This window comes from Bidens hawaiensis, unplaced genomic scaffold, assembly GCF_021521415.1.
Source record: "Bidens hawaiensis isolate Kalapana, Puna unplaced genomic scaffold, B.hawaiensis_p1.1 tig00029334_1, whole genome shotgun sequence".
NCBI classification, from domain to species: domain Eukaryota; kingdom Viridiplantae; phylum Streptophyta; class Magnoliopsida; order Asterales; family Asteraceae; genus Bidens; species Bidens hawaiensis.
The window spans coordinates 180,451-201,065 of record NW_027494852.1 but is presented as its reverse complement, the minus strand read 5'-3'; the positions used below and the strand labels follow the sequence as shown (position 1 = coordinate 201,065).

The window sequence follows — 20,615 nt, the reverse complement described above, 5'->3', positions numbered from 1 at the left end:
ACTTGCCAGATGAATCAAACATCCATCCAGTCTTCCATGTATCATTGCTCAAGGGGCCGGTTGGGCTGCCTACTAAAATTATTCCCTTTCAGGCGGATGCTCGTTTCATCCTTAAATCGCAGGCTGTGTTGGATCGTAAATTGGTTAAGAGGGGTCACAGGGTTGCTATGAAGGTGTTGGTGCATTAGCAGGGTCAGTCACCTCAAGACGCCACATGGGAGTTCTAAGAAGATCTTAAGTTGCGTTTTCCAGACTTGGACCCACTTCTTGAGGGCAAAAGTGGCTAAGGAGAGAGTCTTGATACGTTCAGTATTTATTATTTTTATTTAATATTTGAATTAATTGTTATTTCCTTTTATGTATGGATCTATTTGTGGTTACGGGATTATATAACCCTAGCCCTACGTATGAATGAATCATCCAGAAATTATTATTAATCTTCTTCTCCTAAATTCTTCTTTAACCCTAACATTCTTTCTAAAAAACTGTCCTCAACCTCTTCTCCAACGGGTGACATACTGCGCTATGGTGAAACCACGTGTCACAACTATAAGGTAGTGCAAATAAAAAGGGGAGGCTTTGTGTGGATAACACATGTCCCAAAAAAGCTTGTTTTATTATAATAGTAGATACAATTTTTTTTAAAAATTATGGCATCTCGGTAAAATGGCTCTGGGTCCGTTGCTCTCCTCGACCTATCTTTAGGCCGTCTCTGCTACCGGATAAACAAGGCATTTTTAAGTGGGTGGGATTGAAGACGAAGAGGAAGACCATCATTTGCACTCTGATCCCATCCTTCAGCCATTTCCATAATTCCCAAATACTTCAAGTAATGGGAATCATTTTAATTTTTATGGTTCTATAAATCCAAATTAAATCAACGGATTTGGGCATAATTTCTTTTCTTGTATCATATCACTCGAGTTAATTACATGTCAACATTCACTGCAGATGCAAATTGAATAAGCAAATAGAATAAGAAATTACTGTCAAACTTGAAGTAAATTGCCTCATGAAAGTACATAATAACCATGGTATACTATTCAATTAAAAAGTAAGTATATAATAAGTTTGATACAACAAAATTAGAACATATGGACACTTTCTGATTCAAAGCTTTGAAGTTTAAGAAAGCCAGGACGATATGGGAGTCCCCATAAATAGCGATCAAAAATTTCTATTTTTTCAACTGTTTTCTTCTCAGGACAATATTTTAGCAACTCGTCTTCATAATAGATCATCAAAATATTTCCATCCTTTAAACTCTCTAGCAGATACACAGGCTCCCACATCACCCGGTCTAGATCAGGGCTGATGCCTTCCTGAATCACAACCTCTTTACGCCACGACTCTTTGATCCCATATTCCTTCATCACCCAAATCGTGAATTGGTTAAAATCGTAAGTATCAGATTGACCTAAACAACCGTTTAAGACCGCCAGGCTTTGGAAATGGACCCCGGTAGCTCTTATAGTTTCAGGAGGAGACGGAATTAACTGAAACGTCTCTTTGTCAAAATCAAAAGCACAAATCTTCTCCGGGGCATCCTTTTCAGTAACCGTCCAATGCGCATTGCCATTCAGAAATGGCCCACCGTATCCGTTAAGGCAGTATGGAGCACGACCAAGACTCCTCCATTGGCCCGTGCCAAGGGTGTAAACCTCGGCTTCTAGTAGATGAGTGTTGGGTGGAATATCCCCCTGGAAAACCCGCATCACCTTGTATTCCTTTGTCCGTAAACCAGCTCCAAAACCATAAACGATTGCGGCATAACCTTCTCTATAGTATTTTTGCCTGGGGAGAATCATATATTCTCTGGTGATTGGATTGCATATATAAGTGTTATCATGATTTGGACCAAACTCCCACAAGCATACCAAACCATTGACAGAGCCTACCGGGAGTAACTTATCTGTTTGGAGGACGGGTGCATGATAGAGATCAAGGCTCATGACGGGATCATGGTGCAAGCGTTGGTGATCGTGTTCGTCCTTGATCTCCACCCACTTCAAAAAGCCTGGTTTATGGTCATTACCAATCATATGTTTGTCGGGTCTATGGAGAAATACGAGACCTGCAGGTGACCGTGGGAGGTGAACATTAGCAAAGCGACTGCCCGAAACTAGATTCCGCCAGTTCTTGCATACGCACTTGCAGTGGATGATTGTCTTCACCGGAAGCCTTGAGAGAATATCAACCATGATCTGCAATGGTAACTCTTCCATTGATAGAAGCTAGAAGAATATGTTGTACTGGGTTTGATGGTGTTGTAGATGAGTAGTATATCAGTTCTTGTGGTTGTTAAATAATGAAACTCATAAAAGTCATCTACTTGGAAGATACGCAAGCAAAATTTGCATGACACATGTTTTAAAAGTCGTCATCTTTGACCATGTGGACGAGTCGTGATTTACTTGGATTTCTATTTGAAAAGTATATAGTGTTCAGCTTTAGACTTGATAGAATTCGTAATTATTAATATTATATGCATAACGTTTTTTTAACATGTGTCTTGTAAGACCATCCGTACTCATGCGTTATGAACGGCTCCCCCCCCCCCCCCCCCGGCGTTTTGAGGTTTTTCTAAAGCGTTTTAGATAAAACGTTTGAAAAGGCACAAAAATAATAAAAATGACCGTTGGGTATGTTACCGTTGGGTTTTTTAAAAAAAATAATTATTAATTAACTTTATACTATATAAACAAACCAAACTCATTTTTTTAACACATTACTCCCACTTCTATACCAATTATATTTTTTACACAAATATTTCTACCTAAACGTTTCCGAATAACAACCAAAATGTTCTCGGTTTCGGTCAATATGCCCGTCAAGGCAACCAAAATCCACAACCGAACCCATCTACCGCCCCGTTGCCAACCGTACCCGTCCCGAATCCGTTCGACCCGCAAATGGCCGCGTACATTGCATTTTTACAAAACTGTAACATCCCGAAATTTCTAAAATAATATTAGTTATATTATTTAATATTAGTGGGAAAGTTACTAGGGTTAGTGGAGAAATAATTAGGTGAAGTAAGAGTTATTACGAGTCGGGCTTGTGTTGGATTAGGTAATATGAGTAATGGATTTGGGTTAAAATGAAAGGAAGATAGACCATGGGCTTAAGCCCATGACCCATCATATAAATACCTTCATTATGCCTAAATCCCTTCATTTACACATATTCCATAAACCACCAAAACACACACTTAGCTCTCTCTCATCCTACTCTCTCTCTCTTAGCCGAAACCAAGAAGAAGAAGGAGAATCGGTTTCCAACCCGAGGTAATGATAGTATGATATTGTAGAGATACAAACCCGTTAGATTTAGTCACGAAACGACGAGCCGACACAGTTAAACCGTTGAAGTCACGAGATCCGGGTGGAATCGGGTATAAACTGAACCTAAGATGAGCTTAGGGATCACCCTAGCTCAGATCTGGATCGAACGGGACGAAAAACGGTGAAAACGGTGGCCAAACGAGTGAGATCTCGCTTTTCCGGCGATATTCACGTTTTTCCGGCAACGGCGGCGTCGGAGGTTGTGTCACATCAGATGTGACGTCTGACAAAACCCTAACCCTAATTCGTTACGGAATTCTAACGAATTAGCGGTAATTCGTTAACGGAAGGGTAGCCAGTTCGTTATGGCAATTCGTTATGGTGAGAGGGTGAACTAGAAGCAGCTCGCTAAGTGATTCGTTAAGGGAAATGACGAATGAGGATAACGAAAATGTTAGCTGATTCGTTACTCGTCCATTCGTCATGGAAAGATAACGAATTAGCTCACTCGGTTCGCTAAGTCAAGATAACGAACTAGGCAGTGTTTTGATAACGATTTAGGCTTAATTCGTTATAGCAAACAAGTGGGCGAATTAAATAATAATTTAAAATCGTAGTGGAAAATGTGATAAGACAGTTAATAGAATTAAATAATAATTTGAACTAGGCAGCTCAACCCCAGCCAGGGGCTCTGCCCCTTGGACCCTGCTAGGGGCTGCCGCCCCTAGACCCCGCTGTCAGGGGCGCTGTCCCTGAACCCCCGTTCATTGTGGGTTGTAGTTGAACTAGAAATTACGATATGGATAGAAAATAGTTAATTGATATGTGTAATTGTTATACAGTTAGCCGTGCACAGCTCAAGAAGGGAATAACTATTAACAGTGAATGTAACCGAGTTCAGGTGAGTTTCTAGCCCCATTTCCTTGTTATGTTTTCGGGGCTGTGTGCATACTCGATGTGAAGTGTGAATACACTTACCTTAAATGGTAAGTGTATGCTATAGAAGTCATACGAGGTAGTTATTATATAATGCTTGTAGGTGCGTGAACGATCTTCGGATATTACACGTATCGCCAAGGGTGATTTCCAAGAGGTTGTTAGTGTGTATGAATGCTATGATGTGACTTGTTTATTATGTAAATGATGTAATGATATGAAGTGTGTTGTAGACAAGTAGAGGTAGAGTGTGTTAGAAGTGGCAAAAGTCTAGTAAGAGTGTTAGTGGCATGCCGGTAGTACGTGGTAAGGTAAGCCTATACGTGACTTCGTTATTAAAGTGGCAAAGTGGCATAACATTATACGCTATTAAAGTGGCAAAGTGGCATAACGTCATTCGTTATTAAAGTGGTTAAGTGGTAGGGGTAAATAAGAGGTTAAGTGGTAAGGTGAGCAGGTCAGATAGTGGACTACGTGTCTTCGGATACGTATATAATGCATGTAGTGGTTGTATGATAAGTTGCTTGATTAACTAGAACTCACTCAGCGTAGCTGACTTTTAGTATGCACGCAGGTGAGCTGATTATAGAGTTAGCATGAGGACGGCACATGGCATGGATTGAACGGCTGGCATCTGAAGATAGAAGTAAAGATGTTTTAAATATAATGTTTTGTGTTATGGTATCAAAGAAAAGATTTAATGTTTTGTAACGAATGGTTGATGTTTTATATTCCGCGAAAAGTTTTAATTAACTCTGATTTGTAAGAACTGTGTTTATGAGTAAATTCGACGCTAAAGTAGGGCTACCGGGAACGGGGCCTTACAAAAATTCTATGCCAAATGTGGTGCCCGGATTCCAAAACCCAACGGAAAACATTTTATTTGGAAGTTTAATGTATTTTTTAAATTTTAATGTTGTTTTTTAATTTTATGTTAATGAATTATTATTTAAAAAAACAAATAAAATTAATAGTGACTGGGCGCCACGTGGCACATAACGCTTGGGGATGGAGAGTTATGACTACACCCTGTTTTTTGTAAAAACACAAAACTCTAACTGGACGACACGTGACGCATAATGCTCGTTGCGATAGCAATAGCCCATGCCCTTGCATTGTTTGTTGGGGTATCAGTGGCAGCCAACATCTCAAGTGGCCATTTAAATCCAGCTGTCACGTTCGGATTGGCTATTGGAGGTAATATCATCATCATAGCAGGCATATTTTATTGGATCGCCCAATGCCTTGGTTCCATCGTTGCATGCTTTCTCCTTCAATTCGTTACCGGTGGCTTGGTAAGTTTTCTTACACCTTTATTCGTATAATATTTTAGTTCAAAAACTTATATGTAGTATGTACCCACTTTGCATCTAAAGCCGTATTAAGTCATCACACATAAATGGTTACAAATAAAAATAAATATGTATGATAAAATAATGTTTGGTGATGAATTTAAACATGTGCTTGTATATTTGCTGCTTATATATTTGCTATTTAACAGACCGTCTCAACACACGAAGTTGCAGATGGCTTGAGTGGTATTCAAGGAGTTGTTTTTGAGATCATTATTACTTTTGCTCTAGTTTACATGGTTTATGTCACTGCAGCTGATCCTAAAAATGGCTCCCTCAGAACTATTGCACCAATCGCAATTGGGTTCATTGTTGGAGCCAACATTTTGGCCGCTGGTCCTTTCAGCGGTGGATCAATGAACCCAACTCGATCATTTGGGTCTGCTGTTGTTGCTGGATACTTCTCTCAAAATTGGATTTATTGGGTCGGCCCATTGATTGGTGGTGGGCTAGCTGGGCTCATCTACGGTGATGTTTTCATTGGATCATATGAGACCCTTCCTGTCGCTGCTTATTATGCTTGAAAACTTACTTCTTTATTTCATTTATGGTCGAGGTGTAACACCGTCATTGTGTGAGGACCATTTCAAATATTCTCGAGGATTGGTGAATTATTTACCTCAAACCCTCATAATATTGAACTTGTACTTTTTTCCTTTAAACAAATGTATGTTTGCAACTTTGAAATGTTAATGGGAAAAAGTGTCCATATAAGTACTCATATTTTTTACTTTTTATCATTATTTATTGGTTGCACTAGTTCATTTGCGTACCTTTATGTTATGTTTTTGGAGCCTTAAGAGTATTAATGAGTAGCCACTCTGTCCTTAAAAATAGAAAGATTTGCTCTCATCAAAATCCATCAATGGCTCTACTATGAATGTGATTATACGATGTATGTTGTTCTTTAATTATTTAGGTTGAAAATAATTTAACATTTTATCAATTATTGTTTGTAAAATATTTACAATATATTGAAAAGAAAACAAAATAATAAGAATAACAAAGATAACAACATAGCCATTACTATTTTGAGTTTTGTTTTTGTCTTTGTGGCTGGAACAAAGTAACGATTGATTAATGTCATCCATTGGTTCTGTTAACATTTATGTGATTTGTATAACATATGGATTGCGGTTTCAAAGTTTGTCATTTTAGTTCAATTAATTAATAACATTATCCATTGGTTTTGTGAACATTTTTGTGATTTGAACAAGAATATGAATTGACACCACTATGTTGATCAAACTACATGGATAAAAACTGGTACTTGCCCGTGGATAAAATTTGAATGACTCACAACATGGTGTATAGCCTATATTTGTAAGACCTAAATTCCAACCTGCTGGGAGATTAATGATTAAACTTTAAATTAACCAATTTCTGTTTGATAACGATCTAGATTAAACTGACTTATAATATTACTTGTTCATTATTGATGATTATATGTCAGATACATGCCATTAAACAGTTAATGGTTATCTTAAATGATAACAACAAAAGTAAACATGCAGCAAATGGATAAAGATTAAGTTTAGTAAATTTAGTGTTCATATGAAGATCAAGAATGATGATGTCCTGATTCTACATTAAATGTACTCATGAAGTTAACAAGCGTTTCAGGAGATGGAAATACAACATTAGTTAATGTCGTAAACTTATATAAATTAACTACTACACCAAATACTTAAATTAGATTATTAAATCAAAATATTATAAAATGATTTTGAATGAAATGCAAGAAAAGACATACACAACACAAGATATGGATTCTATATAAATAAAAACATATTACCACAAAGATGGCTTTTGCAAGAATGGTAAGAAAAACCTTGATTATCCAACAAACAAAAGCATATACGAATTTTAGTGAATAAATTATCGTTTGAAATGAACTTGACAGATCTGATAGCTACAGGCCTACAGCTACAGCAGGTACTCAAGAATAAGTCCAAACCTATGAAAAGGGTGCATCAACTAGGGTTGTCCAAATCGTTCGTCGCTCGCTCGGAAATTGCTCGGAAAATGTTCGTTCATTTTTCCGCTCGATTGTAAACGAGCCGCTCTGCTCGGTTTGGTTTGCAAACGAGCCAAGCAACGAGCAAATGTCTGCTCGGTTCGGTTCGGCTCAAATATTTTTAATTTATTTTATATATAATTATTTATGAACAAATATATAAATATACAGACTAAACACATAAATATAAACTTACAAAGTTTTTTGGCCCCTTTATATTTTTCCTATTCCATCAATTTTATAGTTTTATTTGTTCGTTTCAAGTTTTTAGAATACTAGAAATTTGTTTACATGATCATTTTATCTCACTTCAAACTTACTTTTAATAAAAATTTACAATCTATTACCCGTTTGTCTAAAAACTACTAATTTATTTATATAATATATAATTTACAATCTTCAAACTTGTTTTTTATTGAAAATTTTAAAGTGAAAAAGAAATAAATGATGCTCGAAATCGCTCGATGTACGATCGAAAAATGCTCAATTCGATTTTGGCTCGTTTTGGTTTTCGCTCGGTTCGAATTTCAGCCGTTCGGTTCGGTTCTGTTGTAAACGAGCCAAGCAACGAACAAGCCTTCGCTCGGTTCGGCTCGGCTTGTGAACAGCCCTAGCATCAATTGATCCACTCATAGATTAAGATTTAAGATTATCACTGGAGGTTTTGGGACTTCAAAACATATATAATTGGACGGGCAGAAAGCTTTAAATTGATAAATAAATAGAGAAACAATAACAGGTCTTAAAACTTTTAACAGCCCAAATTTTTATATGACAATCATGGCATTATGAAATGATTGCAATCATACCCTTATTTTTGAAATAGCCCAAATCTAAAGCCCAGCCTATGAAATTTGATCTATTTTCTAAGTTATCAAATTTTCTAGTTATTCAATATAGAATAGATACATTTACCAGAGATACAGATGAACTTGGTATGGAACCGGTATCGGTACCAAATATCCTGATACCAACTTTTGATATAAAAAGTTCAGTTTGGTATCGGTACCAAAGTCAAAAGTTCGATAAATACCAGTAAGGTACTAAACCGAGCCATATTATACCAATCCCGAAACATTAAAAATTTGGTACCAAATAAGCACAGGGATACCGGTTCACTACAAGCTGTTTGCTCATTCCAATTACCAAGTATATCATCAAAATTGCTGACTTTTATAATTTATTTAACCGTTGTTAATTTTACATATAAAAGAAAAACCAACTAATACTAGATTCGCAGAGCGTAATTTTGCATATAACATTAGACATCGACACGATAATACAAAATTTTTGTGTTCACAACCAATAACATGATACATGTAACTATTGTGTCAAGTAAGACCGTGCGTAATGAGACGCTTTCTTCACCCAAAGTGCCACCAAGGTACCCCCCCCCCCCCCCCCCTTCCTGGGGTTGTCTTGTGGTGTTTGGATGTGGGGTGCGCCTCCCATAAAGCGCCGAGAATTGGCCAATCCTATTGGTTACATGCTTTATTTTTAATTAAAAATTATAACGGGGTAATGATTATAAGGGATTTTATCCACTACACCCCTTTTATGTATACGGGGTTGGATAAAATACAAATGAAATTAACTTACTAATTGTTAAAATCAAGTAGAGTAATTATGTAATTACATTATAAATTAATTACATAATTACTCTAATTGTATATATAATTACCTTGTTTAATTCTCATAATTAGCACGTTAATTTCATTTGTACGTTAACTTTCCCCTATGTATAATACCCTTATGATGACACACAAGAGCATTATCTAGTATCTACCGCACACTGTCTAAATAGGGTCGTTATATTTAAACACCACCCCTATGGTGTGCTAATAACTCTATACGGTTCGTATATGGGCTATACGAGTTGTATAGCCCTCACATGACTAACTAATGTACGGATGACAGTTTTTTCAATCTTACGGGTTGTATAGCCCCTATACGAGCCGTATAAGGTTCAAACACCTGGCACGCTCCAACACAAAAATAACAAAATTTTGCACCTATACGGCTCGTATAGCTCTATACAAGCCGTGTATGCGGATATAATGTTTAAATAACAATATATGGTTTGCCGTCTAAATATTATGTCAAGTTCAACGTTATTTTACTATGATTCGGTCTACCAAAAAAAATAATTATTTTATAACATATTTAATAAATATATTTATTTTCTTGATATTTTCCTATTTAACCCTATAAATCAATTTGCTTTCCATAAATAACTGATCGAAAAAAGAAAGTTAAAGTAATAGTAAATCATCACAATCTATGTATGATATTTCGTGACGTAGTCAACACGTGTCAGAACGCACATCAACCTTTCTGTCGTTAGCCAAAACCGACTACCAAAAGTAATAATATAAAAAAATAATAACCAACCGCGTTTGACGTACGCGTTAAGTTATAACTTAACCAACGTTCATCCTTATATATATCCCACCCTTCATCATATCCTCCACAATAATTCATTATCATATCATTATGCTCTGTAGGTTCTGTTCATCTTTAACGACGTCGTTTAGCTAGCTTCCGGTACCTTCTTCTGTATTCATCATCTATTCAATATATGTGCAGCTGTTATTCAACATATATGCAGCTGTTTATAGATCAGTTTTATTATTCTATCGGATTATCTGCGTTTGCTGATTAGGAATCTGAAGCTGTTTGCTAACGGTATTGAATTACGATACGTTTGATTGATTTAGAAATCCGTTTGCTGTGTTATTGATCGACAGTTTCAGATCTGTTTGCATAATATTAATATTAATAATAACGGTCAGCATCTTCAACGACGTCGTTTAGCTTCCGGTATTGTATTCTATCCTTTGATGTTGCATCATATATCTTCATAGATCAGGTTAATAGATCGATAGTGATTATTATGATTATTATTATTATTATTACCGGTCATCATCTTCAACGACGTCGTTTACCTTCCGATACGTATCGGTATTGAATTACGTCTCGTTTGATTTTGAAATCTGTTTCAGATCTACCTGCATAATATTATTACCGGTCATCTTCTTCAACGACGTCGTTTAGCTTCCGGTATCTTATGTATATATCTATTCTAAAGCTGTATGTAACGGTATCTAAAGATTCGTTCTGTTTTCTGGGAATTTGATTGGTAGTTTTGATTTGAAATCTGGTAACTGGAGTAGGAGGTCTGCATGATATTGTTATTGGTTTTCTAGATCAATGATTCCTAGATCTATGTCATGCTAGTTTCTTCCGTATTTGTGTGCAAGCATATGTAACGGGTCAATAGGATTGCTTGTCATGGTCCAAGGTGCGATAAAGCAAGCGTAGTTGTACAAGGCGCAAAGGTGCTTAAAACATGAGAGGTTTAGACTACCCTAGGCTTGTTTTGTTTTGTTTTGTGATGGTTTAGTATGTTCCATGCCATATTTTTTATTTATCAAAATCCATCACTGCCAGGAATCTCACCTAAAAGCCGCCGGATCTTGCTTGGATGGCGGAAAGGTGTGCTTTCCCTGCGCCTTAGCTCACCTGAGGGCCTAGGCGCGCGCCTGAAGAGCTTTTGACAACATACAAAGAAAGTATGATGTCTTACTGATTGGTTGAGGTGATATCTTATATTTTATTACAGATAGCTAGGGGATTTACATGATAGCAGATTACAGGTTTTATTGTACCATCTTCTACCTTGGCTCATCTGTTTTTGAAGGCTATTTAAACCATGACCACCAGCTGAGCTCAATGTTTTTTATCCTCATGTGCTTCGTGGCTCAGGTGATAACCCATGACTAGTTTCTGTAGATTGGCGCCTGTGCTTGGGCAATTATGGAAGCCTTCTCCTTTTCTGTTGGATTCCTTTCGCCTTTAGTTTGTCTTTTTAACACCCTTACTATACGTGCTGAAGGCTACTAGTGCAACAAATACATGCGCTATTTGATGTGTAGGGTTAAGCAATGCAAGATCGTGTTCTCTGGCTAGTGGGGACTCTTGGACTAGTTCTTTGGCTCTTTGCAAATTGGTGTTGATTTGGAAAGATGGCGGTTATCGGTTTGTGTTATCGTTATCTGTTCTGTTTTCTGTCAGATGTGCCTTGACTTCCTTGCATCTGGATGGTTTATCGTTATGTGCTTATGCGTTCTTTGTTTGTTGTTTGTAACTATGGTTAGAGGCGTTCTCTAGGTTTATGGTTTTGCTTGAACTTGGATAATATCACCAACGAGTAATCTTTCTACGGACTTTGGATTTCGAAGCTGCTTATTAATGGTTCTTGATTCAATCTCATCTATAGGCCCTAATTGTTAACACTGATCATAACATGAATCAATTCTTGGTGTATGAATGTGTTCCGTTATGTTCTTTGTTTTGGTGGTAGGTTGTGAAGTGTGATCACTGCTTTCACCTGGTTCTATCTAATCTGACTTGATCTTCTTACATAAGTATCTTATTATCTAACTTTGGGGGCCATTTGATTCATCTTTGTTTTCTTGGTGAGTGACTGCAGTTGTTTATCAACATGCTCACTTTATGTTGGGGGTGAATCATCATATGAGGTTAGTTTGGTGGGTGAAATTTGTGCTGGCATGGGGGCTTTTGGTAGGATCATAGTGATGTGTTATTAGATTCTGATGAATTTTTTGGTACTTGCACGGGAAAGGGTAATCTTGGTTTTGGTGTTGATAGATAATAGAAAGCTCAAGTGGTGTGATGGTTATTGCTGATGCTGTATAGGGATGATGTGCTGTCCTTAACATTGCTTTCCGGTTACAAGCAACTGGGCTTTTTGTAGTTTTTGTGATTCTTCATATGCTACCATTAATGCTTTTCTATCTTATTATCATGTCATGAAGAAAATGTTGGCCATGAAGTTAATGTTAGCATGCATGTGTTTTGCAGAAAGAGCTACAAATGATTGGATCTACATTTTTTCCATTAGTATCACTTCCTATCCTTAAAACTGTCCTTTTGTTCTTCATTTTTTAATGATCAGCCTAAACCTTCTTTCTAAGAGAGTTGTATTTGCTTGTGGATCATCAGCACCTCTTGATTAGTTCCTTCCAACTATCTTCCTTTTTCTTATTTCCTCTTGCGTATTTTGAGGTGAAAAATTAAATTTTGACTGGGTGGCTAAATTTCAGATCGCTTGGAGATTTACATAATTAGGTATTTTCATCCGAGCTGTTTATAGCATGATCACAGAGGATTACAGGTTTTTTTTGGTAGTACGTCGCTCATTATATGTTCATTAAGTTGATTGCTATTTAAACCATGATCATACGTCTCTTTTTATCCTCACATGCTTGATGATACACAATTGCATGACCAGTTTCTGTAAATTGGTGTTTGTGCTTGGACAAATTGGCTGATATTTTCTTATCTGTTGGATGCTCTTCTCATGGTTCTTTTTGCAAGTCGTGGTTATAATGAGTTCGTTTCTCTAACACCCTTACTATGCGCTCTTGAAGTTACTGGTGCAACAGATACATGTGTTATATGATGTGTAGGTTAGGCAGTGCAAGTTTGGACATTTTCTTGGGCTAGTGGGGAATCTTGGTCTCTTTTCATATATTCTGTTGACTTTGAAAGTTGTTTGGTTATCGGTTTGTGTTATGGTTTATTTGTTCTGTATTCCGTCAGATTTGCCTTAAGTTTCTTGCAGCTGGATGGTTAGGATCATGGTGTATTGGACTTATGTGTGCTTGTTTGCTATATGTCACTGCGGTTACAGGGGTCTGCTAGGTTTATGGTTTTGCTTGAACTTGGATCATTATCTTATCTCCAATTGAGTAATCTTTCTACCAACTTTGGACTTTTGAGGCTACTTATTCCGGGTTCCTGAATCCTGATATAATTTCATTTATAGGCCCTTTAATTGTAGTTACTGATCATAACATGATTGTTGGTGTATCAAATGCGTTATGCTCTTTGTTTTGGTGGTAGGTAGTGGAGAATGATCACCGCTTTCATCTGGTTCTATCTGATCTCATATTATCTTCTTAGATGACTATCTTATTATCTAACTTTGGAGGTCATTTGATTCATTTTTGTTTTCTTGGAAAATAATTGCAGTTATTTATGGACATGTTTGTTGTGGGTGGATGACCATTTGAGGTTAGTTTGGCCGGTGAAGTTTGTGCCAGGAGGCCTTTGGTAGTGGTTATTGCTGATGCAGTATAGGGTTGGTGTGGCATCTAACATTGCTTTCCGGTCACAGGCTACTTGGTTTTGTGATTCTCATGCTACTATTATTGTTTTCAACATTATCATTGTGAAGAACTTGTATAAGGAGCATGGAGCTAATATTACTATGCATTTGTTTTGCAGAAAGAGCAACAAAATTGGATTATTGCTTTACTATTAGTATCATTTCTTGTTCCTAAACTCTCTTTGACCTGCACCCGTCATTAGTTCCTTCCCACTATCTTTTTTTTCACTTTCACATACTCTCGTGTGTGCGTGACGCGATCATGTTTTCTTTATAGGTTAGTGGGGTGCTGAAAGTTGCTGTCCAGTTACCAACTACCGGGTCATTCTGTCGTATTTGTGATATTCCTATATTTCTATCATCATTTTTCTCTCTTGCTACCACCATGTGGATTTTGCAGAAGAAATTTGTGGTTACTGTTGCTGTATTTGTTTTGCCGAAAGAGCAACAGATGGTTATGATTGGACCTATGTTTCTTCATTAGGATATCATTTCGTGTCCACAAACCTTTTTCTCTTTGTTCTTCTCTTTAATAATGAACAAGATTTTTCTAGGTTCCTCAAACACGCGCTTTGTATATTGTTTGCAGGTTTGTTGGGTGACCAAACAATCAGCCTTATCACCATCAGGGGGGATTTTCTGTAAATCTTGTTGCGGTTTTTGTGCATTATTTTTTCCTTTCCCTTTTTACCATAATGCAAGTATTTATATCTTGCTTATTTACTGTTAGGTTCGGAAATCCTGCGCTTTGCTTGGGACTTGTTCTCTGGTTTTTGCCATCTATGTTGTAAATCCCACTCAACCTAGGGCCTTTTTATGGAAAGTGAACAATAACTGATTATATTATATTTATGGTGGTGTTGGTTTTATGTCTTCTATCATCAAATATTGTTTGCCCGCTAACTTGCACAGTGTAATTAAAGATGACTGGATTGCTGCGCTTGCTTGTGAATAACACATCTGTGGATTAAGTTTTGTGTCCAAGTTAGTGTGGTCACTTGATCATTTCTTTTACCTGGTTCTATCTGATCTTCTTACGTAACTATCTATGGGCATGTTAACATTTTTATTAGGGGTGGATGGAGTTTGAGGCTAGTTTGGTGGGTAATCATAATGATGTTCTATTATTAGCTTAGATTCTGCTGACTAATTGGTGCTGACATGAGAAAGGATAAACTTGTTTTTAGTTGATAGAAAGAACAAGTGGTGTATATTGTTTCCAGGTTTGTTCGGTGACCAAGCAAACAAAATACAAGTATATGTGTTCTCCATTAGTATCATATCTATCTCCATGAGACCCTTTTTCTTTGTTCTTTCAATAATGACCAAACTTCTTTCTGGGTTCCTCAAACATAAAAACTGTATTTTGTTTGCAGGTTTGTTGGGTGACCAAGTAATCAACCTTATGACCATTAGAGGGGGATATTAAATCTTGTTTCTTTTTTGTGAATTGTTTGTTCTTTCCCTTTCTACCATAATGCGAGTATTTATATCTTGCTTATTTGCCACTCGATAGGTCTGGAAATTCCGCGATTTGCTCCTGTCCTGGTTTGTTATTATGTTGTAAATCCTACTTGACCTATGGCTTGCATATGGAAAGTGAACAATAGGAGCACAGTAACAGTTTATACTTTTATTTTTATTAATTTATTTTTATCAAAGTAGTTCTGCAATATTTTTTAATCAAAGTAGTTCTCCTGCAATTTTAATAATTTTCTAGGTTACTGTTGGTATTTTGGTCTTCCATCATCATGAGGAACTTGAAGTAGGGAAATGGTGTTATGCAGAATGAGAAACAAAAGCCCTATTTTGATTAGTATTATTTCATTTACTAGAGAACTTCTTTTGTTTGATCTTATTACCTTAGTCATCATCTTATGAACCTCCTTTGGAGGCATTTGGTTTATCTATTTTGTTTTCTGCTATTTGACTGCAGTTTTGTTCACCTATTTTTCGTGTGTGGATAGTCATTTGAGGTTAGTTTGGTGGGCGACGTTTGTTCTTGGAGATGTCTTTGCTCAGATACTACTGAGATTTTTGCAGGCTGATGGAAGTTTTAGGTAGAAGATGCAAGAAAGTATGTTTAGGTATTATCATCCAGTCATTTAATGACTGCGGATTCCAGGTTTTTCTGTTCTTTTTACTAGTCTCTCCTGCTGTGCATTAGGTTGATTAACATGCTCAGTGACTCAGATGATACACAATTGCATGACTAGTTTCTGTAGATTGGCAGTTGCTTGCACTTGGACAGTATTGAATGATTCCCCTTACCTGTTGGTTTATTTGCAAGTTGTGGATCATGTATCACCCCCTTTTTTTACTTGAGTTTGTCCTTCAACACCCGTACTTTGCGTGCATAAGGTTACTGGTGCCACAGCTAGATGTACTGTCAAATTTGTAGGTTACGCAATGCAGGATTGGATCATGTTTTTTAGCTAGGAACCCTTGGCTTCTTTGCAAAAATCATGTTGACTTTGAAGGATGTTTGGCTATCGGTTTTTGTTAAGGCTACTTACGTCGGGTTCCTGATTCAATTTTATTTGGCCCTAATTGTACATACTGATCATAACAATTGTAGATATCTTTTCTTGTTATATTATATTACTATATCATTTTCCATTGTTGTGTATGAATGTGCTATGTTCCTTGTTTTGGTGGTAGGTTGTGGAGTATGATCATTGCTTCCACCTGGTTTTATCTGATCTCTTTTGAACTTCTTACGTAACTATCTTTATTATCTGACTTTGGAGGCCATTTGGTTCATCTTTATTTTCTTGATAAATAACTGCAACTGTCTATGGGCATGTCTATGGTGGATGATCATTTGAGCTTAGTTTGGTGGGTGAAGTTTGTGCCAGGGGGGCTTTGATTGGATCATAATGATGTGTGTTATTTGCTTCTGCTGACTTTTTGGTGCTGGCATGGGAAAGGGTAAATCTTGTTTTTTTTGTTGATAGATAATAGAAAGCTCAAGTGGTGTGTGCTTATTACTTATGCTGTATAGGGTTAGTGTGCTTCAAACATCGCTGTCTAATCACAATCTACTGGTTTTCCTATGGTTTTTGTTATTTTTCTTATGCTACTATTATTGATTTTTTATCTTATCATCATGAAGAACTTGTAAAAATAGTTTGAAGTTAATGTTAGCATGACTTTGCTTTGCAGAAAGAACACAACAGATGGTTGGACCTGTGCATTACTATTAGTATCATTTCATGTCCCTAGTGCATAATTTTCTTTCTAGGTCCTTGAAACCAGAGAATTGTATTTTGCTCATGGATCATTAACACCCCTCATTTAGTTTTTTCCAACTATTCTCTTCTTTCATTACCTTTTGTGTATGCAGGACAAGGTCATGTTTTATTTGTAGGTCATTGTGGCTTTGAACGTTGCTTTTTATTAACCAACTACCGGTCATTCTGTATCTTTTGTGATTTTTCCTTATTATACGGTTATCGGTATAGATTTTATGTTACCATACATGTGTTTTGCAGAAAAAAGGACAGATGGTTATGATTGGGGACTTATTCAATGTGTTTCCATTAGTATCATTCTCTGTGAACCCTTTTTCTTTGTTCTTCTTATAAAGACCAGACTTCTTTCTAGGTTTGTCAAACATGCGAGCATACTATTTTTTTCTTGCAGGGTTATTGGTTTACCAAGCAACCACCTTATTGTAGAGTGTTTGAACTTATATATATGTAAGTCGTCGTTTCATTATCCTCCTTTGGAGGCATTTGGTTCATCTGTTTTGTTTCCTGCTATGTGACTGCAGTTCATAGACTTGTTCGCCTTTTTTCATGTGTGGATGATCATTGGAGGTTAGTTTGGTGGGTGAGATTTGTTCTTGAGGATGTTTGGTTCAGATACTACTGACCTCTTTGCAGACTGATGTGGTTTTTAGGTAGAAGGTGCAAGAAATATGTTTAGGTATTATCATCCGAGCCGTTCATGGCATGATGACTGTGGATTCCAAGTTTTCTTGTAGTATCTTTTATTAGGCGCATCTGTTGTGCATTAGATTGATCGCTATTTTAAACCATGACCTCCAGTTAATTTTGTTTTGCCCTGACGTGCTTAGTGACTCTGATGGTATACAATTGCATGACTAGTTTCTGTAGATTGGCACTCGCAATCGCTTGGCATTCAAGTTATGGATCTAGTATCATGTTTCCTGAGTTCGTCTTTCTAACACCTTTACTTTGCGTGCATGAGGTTATTGATGCAACAATTAGATGTGCCATCTAATTTGTAGGTTAGGAAATGCAGGATTGGATCATGTTTATGGCTTGGACGTGTTCATTTATTTTTTTTGGGAAAAGAGCAACATTCTCTATGGAAGTGTTTATTTATTGTCGTGGGCGGATGGTCATAGGAGGTTAGTTTGGTGGGTGAAGCTTGGCCAGGGAGGCTTTGGGAGTATCATCATAATGAAGTCTATTATTAGCTTAGATTCTGTTTACATTTTTTATGCTGGCATGGGAAACAAGTCATCTTGTTTTTGTTGTTGATAGATGATAATAGAAAGCTCAAGTGGTGTGTACGTTGGTTATCGCCTGATGCTGTATAGCTTCTAGGGGTTGCATGAAAACAAAAAAAAAGATCCAAAACCAACTCAAATCGAAAAATAAACAGAATTGAACAAAAAAGACGGTTTGGTTTTTATGTTTTTGTAAAATCCATACTTTATGGTTCGGTTTTGGTTTTGGTCTAAACCAAAAAAACCGAATCAAATTTTAGATTCTAATTTTTTTTTCTTTAAAATCTTTTTTATTTTAAATAGTTATTTAATATAAAACTCCAATTCTATAATTACCGTTGTTAATTAACAAAATGATTTAGGCCTAAGTTGCTATTAATTTTGGCCAAAAAAATTAAAATTTTTAAACCCAAAAACTGAAACCAGTTACCGAACCTAATTTTTTAAAAACTGAACTATGTACACCCCTGGCTTCTAGTATACTGGTTTCAAAGATGTGTCAGATCTTCATACACCAGGTTCTTTCTCTTCTGTTATCTGTGTTCTAGTTACCGATTACTTCTGCTGTTTGATATCTTCCAATGCTGTGTATGAGGAAGTGTTATGTTCTTTGTTTTGGGGTTAGGTTGTGGAGTATGACAATTGCTTCCTTCTGGTTCTACCTGGTATCCTCTTACCTTACTGGTAGTCTTATTATCTGACTGATTCAGAAGCTATTTGGCGACGCCTTTCTTTTTTAGGCAAATAACAGCATTCTCTATGGACTTTTTTTTGTTATGGGCGGATGGTCAATTGAGGTTAGTTTGGTGGGTGAAGTTTGGCTAGGGGGGCCTTTGGGATTATCATAAAGATGTATATTATTATTAAGCTTGGAGTCTGCTTACCTTTTTTGATGCTCGCATGGAAACGGGTCATCTTGATTTTGTTGTTGACAGATGATAAAAAGCTCAAGTGGTGTGTTGGTTATCGAGGATGCTGTATAGCTTATAGCTACTGGTATCTTCTGAATTCTATATTTTATAGATGGGCTGATAATCTGATTTTAAAGATGTCGCAGCTGATCTTCATACACCAGGTTCTTTTTCTCGTAACATATGATGCATTTGGTGATTTGGAGTCGAAGGCGTCGAATGATGTGTTTGATTATTGAACCTGTTTGCTGTGTCTATGATTGATAATTTTGGATGGTTGCTGGACCAGATCTATATAACATACTTGTCGGTTTTCAGATTCAATGATTTATTGGGATTTTAGGAAGAAAGTGTGAGCAAATATGTTTAGGTATTATCATGCATCTGAGCTGTTCATCGCATGACGACAGTAGATTCCAGGTTTTCTTGTCGTATCTTCTACCTGGACTTGTCTGTTGTACATTAGATTGAATGCTATCTAAACCATAGTTCCAGTTTATTCTTTTTTGTTTTCACATACTTGGTGGCTTAGGTGGTACAAAATTGCATGACCTGTTTCTGTAGATTGGTGCTTGGCTTGGACAGTTTTGTATGATTTCTTCTCACTTGTTGGATTCCCTACACATGGTTTTTTTGCAAGTTGTGGATCTTGTAGGTGCTGTCTAATTTGTAGGTTAGGCAATGCGAGATTGGATCATGTTTTCTGGCTAGTGGGGAACTTTTGGAGTTTTTGCAAGTTCTGACTGCCGTTTATCTGCTTCCAGTTCTGCCAGCCGTACGAGAACTGCAATCAGGGTATTGCACTTCTGTGTTTTTGTTGTTATTCGTCACTATGTTTACAGACGTCTGCTAGGTTTATGGTTTTGCTTTCACTTGGATGATACTCACAGCATTTTTCAATGGGTAATATTCTACAAACTTTGGATTTTAAGGCTTCATTTTGCGGGTTGCTGGTTCATTTTCATGCTTAGGAGTTAGGTTCTAACTGTACATGCTGACCGAGTCCTCAACAATTGTAGATTATTTCTTCTGTTATGTTATTATATATTATATCTTCTAATGTTGTGTATGAGGAAGTGTTATGTTCTTTGTTTTGGTGGTAGGTTGTGTAGTATATGATCTTTGCTTTCCCTTGGGTTCTATCTGATCTCAAATTTGGTTTTAGTTTACCTTAGTTACCGTCTTATATCTGATTTGATTGTGGAAGCATTTGGTTCATTGGTAAATACATGCAGTTCATTTGTTCAATCTGGTTATATCTTGCTTTTTTTGGTGGGTTGTTTATGATTCAGTTTTGCCTGCCTTATAGGTTTGATGAGTTTTGCTTATCTTTGCAAGTTCTTTTATTATCAGAGGTTTTTAATAACTGTCTTTGATGGGATGCCTAAAGAATATATTATTTTGGCCCATCACTGGCTGACTGAACATGGTTGGATCATTGT

At 36.7% G+C, this 20,615-nt stretch overlaps 2 protein-coding genes and 1 long non-coding RNA gene across 3 annotated transcripts; 2 read left to right on the top strand and 1 right to left on the bottom strand.

The window, feature by feature from the left end:
• Positions 1-1,024: 1,024 nt before the first annotated feature.
• Positions 1,025-2,452, bottom strand: LOC143578776 (F-box protein At3g07870-like). Its single transcript, XM_077062255.1, has one exon. It carries the CDS (start codon positions 2,223-2,225, stop codon positions 1,086-1,088), a length of 1,140 nt encoding a protein of 379 aa, XP_076918370.1. The 5' UTR covers positions 2,226-2,452; the 3' UTR covers positions 1,025-1,085.
• A 2,847-nt stretch (positions 2,453-5,299) lies between these two features.
• LOC143578778 (putative aquaporin TIP-type RB7-5A) lies at positions 5,300-6,096 on the top strand. The gene is made up of 2 exons (XM_077062257.1): positions 5,300-5,515; positions 5,722-6,096. The coding sequence occupies exons 1-2, from the start codon at positions 5,300-5,302 to the stop codon at positions 6,094-6,096; spliced, it is 591 nt and encodes a 196-aa protein (XP_076918372.1).
• Positions 6,097-14,832: 8,736 nt separating this feature from the next.
• On the top strand, positions 14,833-20,228 carry LOC143578775 (uncharacterized). Its single transcript, XR_013143331.1, has 2 exons — positions 14,833-18,160; positions 19,060-20,228. It is a non-coding gene; the product is annotated as an uncharacterized LOC143578775 (long non-coding RNA).
• The last annotated feature ends 387 nt before the right edge of the window (positions 20,229-20,615 follow it).